This window comes from Bubalus kerabau, chromosome 21, assembly GCF_029407905.1.
Source record: "Bubalus kerabau isolate K-KA32 ecotype Philippines breed swamp buffalo chromosome 21, PCC_UOA_SB_1v2, whole genome shotgun sequence".
Classification (NCBI taxonomy): Eukaryota; Metazoa; Chordata; class Mammalia; order Artiodactyla; family Bovidae; genus Bubalus; species Bubalus kerabau.
This window is the reverse complement of record NC_073644.1, coordinates 61,893,025-61,897,930: the sequence shown is the minus strand read 5'-3', so window position 1 is coordinate 61,897,930 and position 4,906 is coordinate 61,893,025. Positions and strand designations below refer to the sequence as shown.

The 4,906-nt window shown below is 41.3% G+C and overlaps 1 protein-coding gene across 1 annotated transcript; it reads right to left on the bottom strand.

Moving 5' to 3' along the window:
• Positions 1-1,188: 1,188 nt before the first annotated feature.
• PMAIP1 (phorbol-12-myristate-13-acetate-induced protein 1) lies at positions 1,189-4,588 on the bottom strand. The gene is made up of 2 exons (XM_055559294.1): positions 4,324-4,588; positions 1,189-1,801 (listed from the first exon to the last, which is right to left on the bottom strand). The coding sequence occupies exons 1-2, from the start codon at positions 4,379-4,381 to the stop codon at positions 1,695-1,697; spliced, it is 165 nt and encodes a 54-aa protein (XP_055415269.1). The 5' UTR covers positions 4,382-4,588; the 3' UTR covers positions 1,189-1,694.
• Between the last annotated feature and the right edge of the window lie 318 nt (positions 4,589-4,906).

Sequence of the window (4,906 nt, the reverse complement as noted above, 5' to 3'; positions counted from 1 at the left end):
GGAACAGAGGTGGTTTGGTCAAAAGGTAACTGCTGATGGAGGTTACTTAAAATATTTTGGTTTCACAATGAACACTCAGTAGCTTACACGATGAAAAATAAACACACAGAAAAGTAATTTTTAATAGGTTATTTAATAGGTAATTTTTTAATTATTTAATAGGTTACAGCTACAGTATCAAATTTTAATTGTATCTATGTATAAATATAGTTATAGACCATAAATATCCAAGTCGAAAGATTCTCCTCTAGGCAGATGCTGCCCCCTCCCCCTCAAAAAAAGTCTTTGCAACTAAATAAACTAACAGCTTTAAGTAATACTGAAGAAAAAAACATGCTGAGGTAATTTTTCATCTAAAGTGACTACAGCCTATATTAAAACATTCTTCCAGTAAGAGTTCAAGTAGTTATGAAACCCTTGCCTCAAAATTCCAAAATGCAACTTTATTATCAAATGAAAGAAAAAATAGTTTAATGATAAATAAGTAAAATAAATAAGATTATTCCTGCTGAAATTCAATCTTGACAGTATTATTTCTTTTTTTATATATTTGTGGAGTTTTGTTGATAGCCTGGCCTTTTAATAATTGAAAACAGCAATTCATGAAGCCCGTCTCAGAATATACCTATTACTCTAACACTATATATATATATAGATAATATATAGATATAGCAGATGAAGTTATGCATATGTATGTAAATGGGATTTTCATTCTGGATGAGCAATCTGTTCCTTTTGAAAAATACATGTATGTATCTCAATTATGAAAACATGCTTAATCTCTCTTAAAAGATCACTCTTATACAATATACACTGAGTATAAGAAAGGACATTTTACAGATTTTAGAAACTTCTTTAAAAATATTCATTTTTTTATCAACAGTTATATTAGAATATTCATCTTACCAAGTTTTAATTACAGCAGTTAAAAAAATCTATCACTTTTTAAATTATTCAGAGTTATGCAAAGTCCCCATGATTCTTTTTCTTTTCTGCAAGAATTTCACTGGCACCAAGTAACACTTCAAATTTTTTCAAAGTATATCACTTCCCAGGGTAAGGCTCATTGGAACACACTTAGTAAAAGATCTTCTGAACAGAAACAGCAATACATCTTAACTCAAAAGAAACTTTCAGATTAGTTTATATTTTGTAGTGACCTATGAAATTAACATTCACTATCACATTCAGTGTTCTCAAAAAAAAGTTTTACTCTTAACAAAGTAATATACATAAACCAAAGGTTACACATCGTTCTGCCATTGTCACCCAAAAGGAGAAACAAACATGGAGTATACATTCTGTTTCCCAGCCCCTGACCATAGTCTAGAATCATTTGTCTGCTCCTCTTACACTGGGCAGCAACCTTCAGCAAAAATACTAGAACAAGTCTCTAAACAAAACCAAAATGTATAAAGAATTGATTCCATATGTCCAAAGTTCCTCCATTCTTGTTTTAAAATAAAAAGTGGATTTTTAATGTTCTCGAATCCCCAACAACAACTTCTGGCAAACCTCCGACAGAAATTCATGTGCGATGTATCCATCTTCATTTCCAAGAGCATTCAAAACCAGCTGATAGTCCCTTCACACTCTCCTCCATTCCCAGGCAGTCTCTCCTCCAATTGATAAAATTTGTATCTACTGGGGAATCTTCCTTTGAAAGGAGTCTCCTCATTCGAAAGCATCTTAAGTCAAGTTCCTGAGCGGAGGAGTTTGGATATCAGATTCACAAGTTTCTGCCGGAAATTCAGTTTGTCTCCAATTCTCCTCAACTGAATGGCACATTCAACTTCAGGATCTGAAAAGGAAAGCAAAATATCAAAGTTACACTGACGTTGCAAACCGCAACCAGCAAGAGTTAATACGCCCATCCCAAGGACAAGTTGAGTATTTATCCCATAAAGCATTATCTTAACTTTACGTACACTTGTTTTCTGAATGTAAAGAAAGAAAAGCAACTTATACACACACGACATATACTAACATACAATGACTCATAAACAACAGAAATAATTAAGCAAAAATAAACACATTTAACCTTTAATTTTTTTCTCTTTGAGCATACTGGATGAAGTAATGTTATCTTACTTTCAAATATAGACATTTATGTCATACACCACAAAGAGTGAGTGAGTTTCACAGCCTCAGGTGATCTCATCCTTTTCTTTCTCACTTAAGATTGGCTAGGGAAAGAAAAGTTAAATTCTTTTATGTTATTTTCAAGTACAACTCATTTTGTAAATGGCAATAATTCATAGTTCATATTATGCCCTCATAATATGTAAATCTAAATGCATTATTTAAACAACTCTTTCAAGTTTTCTCATGAAAGACTCATAAAAGCTTATTCTAAAATTAAGTCCATATTTTCTAAAATAACTTAAAATTTTAAAACAAGTTCTTCCCAATCTGTACCAATCCACTGTCTCTATGGAGATGAGTGAAGCAAAAAACAAATAATGTTTAGTTCACGTGTTTACTATTTTTTAAGATTAATATACTGTAATAAACTGAATATAAGGGGAAAGTAATATTTATAATCTAATTTCTAAGTAAACTTTTAAAGTAAATGAAATCAACACCTAACCTATACTGGCCATAATTATTATTTTCTTGGATAGTTCAAAAAGCAATTCAGCTTCTTTTTGGTACATTTCAATATCATGCTCATGATCACTAAAAACCATTATGACTACAAATTAAAAACTGATTTACTTTGTAAACAGTCCTTGCAAATTCCCTACTTAGGCTCAAAATAACCAAATCCTCTTTTTACAAGAGCTGGGTAAAATTTTCCTAATTCCTAAAAAAAAAATAATTGATAATCCCTAACAAGACACCTAATAAATTTCATAAGATATATTTCTTTATAGGCTATAGGATCAGGCATTTGGAAAAGTATTTAGTAAGACATGTCCTTCTCAGTTGACTTAGAAATACTAACACAACGCTAAAAAAACAATTATCATCCAGCCTACCGTTTTGAAAGCCCTGAATTGTAACAGAAAAAATGATCCCTTTCATCAAAAAAAAAAAAAAAGAAAACAGCACCTAGTTGTTTCCTTAATCTTTTTATTATATCTATAAATGTATTAATTAAAAACTATGTGTGGTGATGGACCTTAACTAAAGTTATTACAGTAATCATGTAACAATTGATAACATATATCAAATCATTATGCTGTTCACCTAAAACTAAGACACTGTTATACCTCGCATCTCAATTTTTTTTATGTCTTACCATCTAATCAAGTTTAAGAGGGACCTTTTTGCTGTCCCTTATTAAAGGGGGCCAAGTTGGACGGTGAAGGGTATGAAATTCTTGCAACACAGCCAGAACTCTTGGACATCACAGAAGACGGACAATGCTTCTTCCCTCCGAAGCAAGAGCTGGAGAGCAGCCTTGTGCCGACTTAGCCACGGCCACACTGGCCGTGCACCGCTTCCTTTGCACGCCTCAGGGGCTCCATAAAATTAAGCTAAGTTTAAAAGGGGCCCAATTCCGTCTGATGTAACAGCAGTATGACCCACACGGATTTCCAGCCCACGGTCTTACTTCTTTGCTACTGCTCCTTAGCAGATGTCTGCTTTGTTTGATAAGATTTATAAAAGCGGGGAGGAGGAGAGGTGACCTGACGTTACTTAATGGGGCTACATGGATGGGGAAGGGCGGAGGAAGGGATGGATTAAATAACACTGTGGACCATCTTCTGTTTTTCTCTATGTCATTTCTGTAACTAATACCGACTGTCAAAATGTTATACTTTTAATTAACTAAGAAGCCAGGCCTTCTAGGCTTCTGACTTCGTTGGTCCTTTCGGGGCTTCCATAACCCTCCATCCGTCCTTTGCAGAACTGTGACGGCATCAAGCATTAGTATCACTTTTGTTGCTGCTGGGGCTGGGGACAGCGGTCAGACACGGAGAAGGATCCTCAAAAGGTCCTGGACCCCGGAGGAAAAGGGCCTGTCTCGGCAAGCGCTGAACGCCAGCGGCGCCCCCGGCCGTGACAATGACTTTCTCCGCGTGGCCCCGGGGAGGGCGAGAGCAGACTGAAGGCAGGCGAAGGAGAGGCGGCTTTCGGCCGCCGCTCAAACGCAGCAGCATCCCCATCGCAAGGCTCGCCCCTTCCCTAGCCATCCCCACCGCCCCGGGTTAAACCCGCGAACAGCGTCCCGGAGGCGCCCCTAAAGCACGTGCCAGGGCGCGGGTCCCGCCCGGCTCTTAGGCCCCGGGGCGACGGGCTGCCCCTGCCCGGACCGAGACCGCGACCCCGGCCCCCTTCCCGGCCAGGATCTCCGCGGGCCCCAGCTCTCCCTACCTGCCGGGACCCGCGTGGGGCTCGGCTGGGCGCTCTTACGAGCCCTCCTTCCAGGCATCTCTGCAGACGGCCGCCGGCGGACCCGGGCAACTCAGGGATGCAACCCGAGCACCTCGAGTCTGCAGGACGAAGGCCGCGAGCGGGGCGAACGGGCCGGAGACGACGGTCAGCACAGAGCAGGAGAAACTGAAGCGCGCGCCTCCAAGAACCTCGCAGGACTGGCGATTGCCGAAGCCCGCGCTCGGGTCGTATGGGGACTTCCCGGTGACGTAGCGAAACCCACAGCTGGCCCCGCCCGGCCCCGTCCCCAGCCCCGCCCCCAGGGCTCACAAAGCACCTGGCCCCGCCCCCGGCTCGGGCCCGGCGCCGTGGGGGCGGGGACCCAGGCGGCGTGGGGCGAGCCGGGCTCAGCGCGGGAGGTAGGCCTGGCCCGGGCCCGAAACTACTTCCTGGACCGAGGACTCGGCTGCAGGCGTGGCTGGGTCTCTGAGCTGCGAGCCGGGAAGGGTTGTCCTCGCGAACAGCTGGGGATGGGGAGGCCTGGAGCGTCATCCTTATCATAAACGGGCAATCGGAGACTCTC

What these genes read in the sequence shown, in the direction of transcription:
- PMAIP1 (XM_055559294.1), bottom strand. Translation starts at nt 4,381, where the DNA reads ATGCCTGGAAGGAGGGCTCGTAAGAGCGCCCAGCCGAGCCCCACGCGG. An exon ending in CCCCACGCGGGTCCCGGCAG is followed by an intron (nt 1,802 to 4,323) that starts GTAGGGAGAGCT and finishes TTTCCTTTTCAG; the next exon opens with ATCCTGAAGTTGAATGTGCC.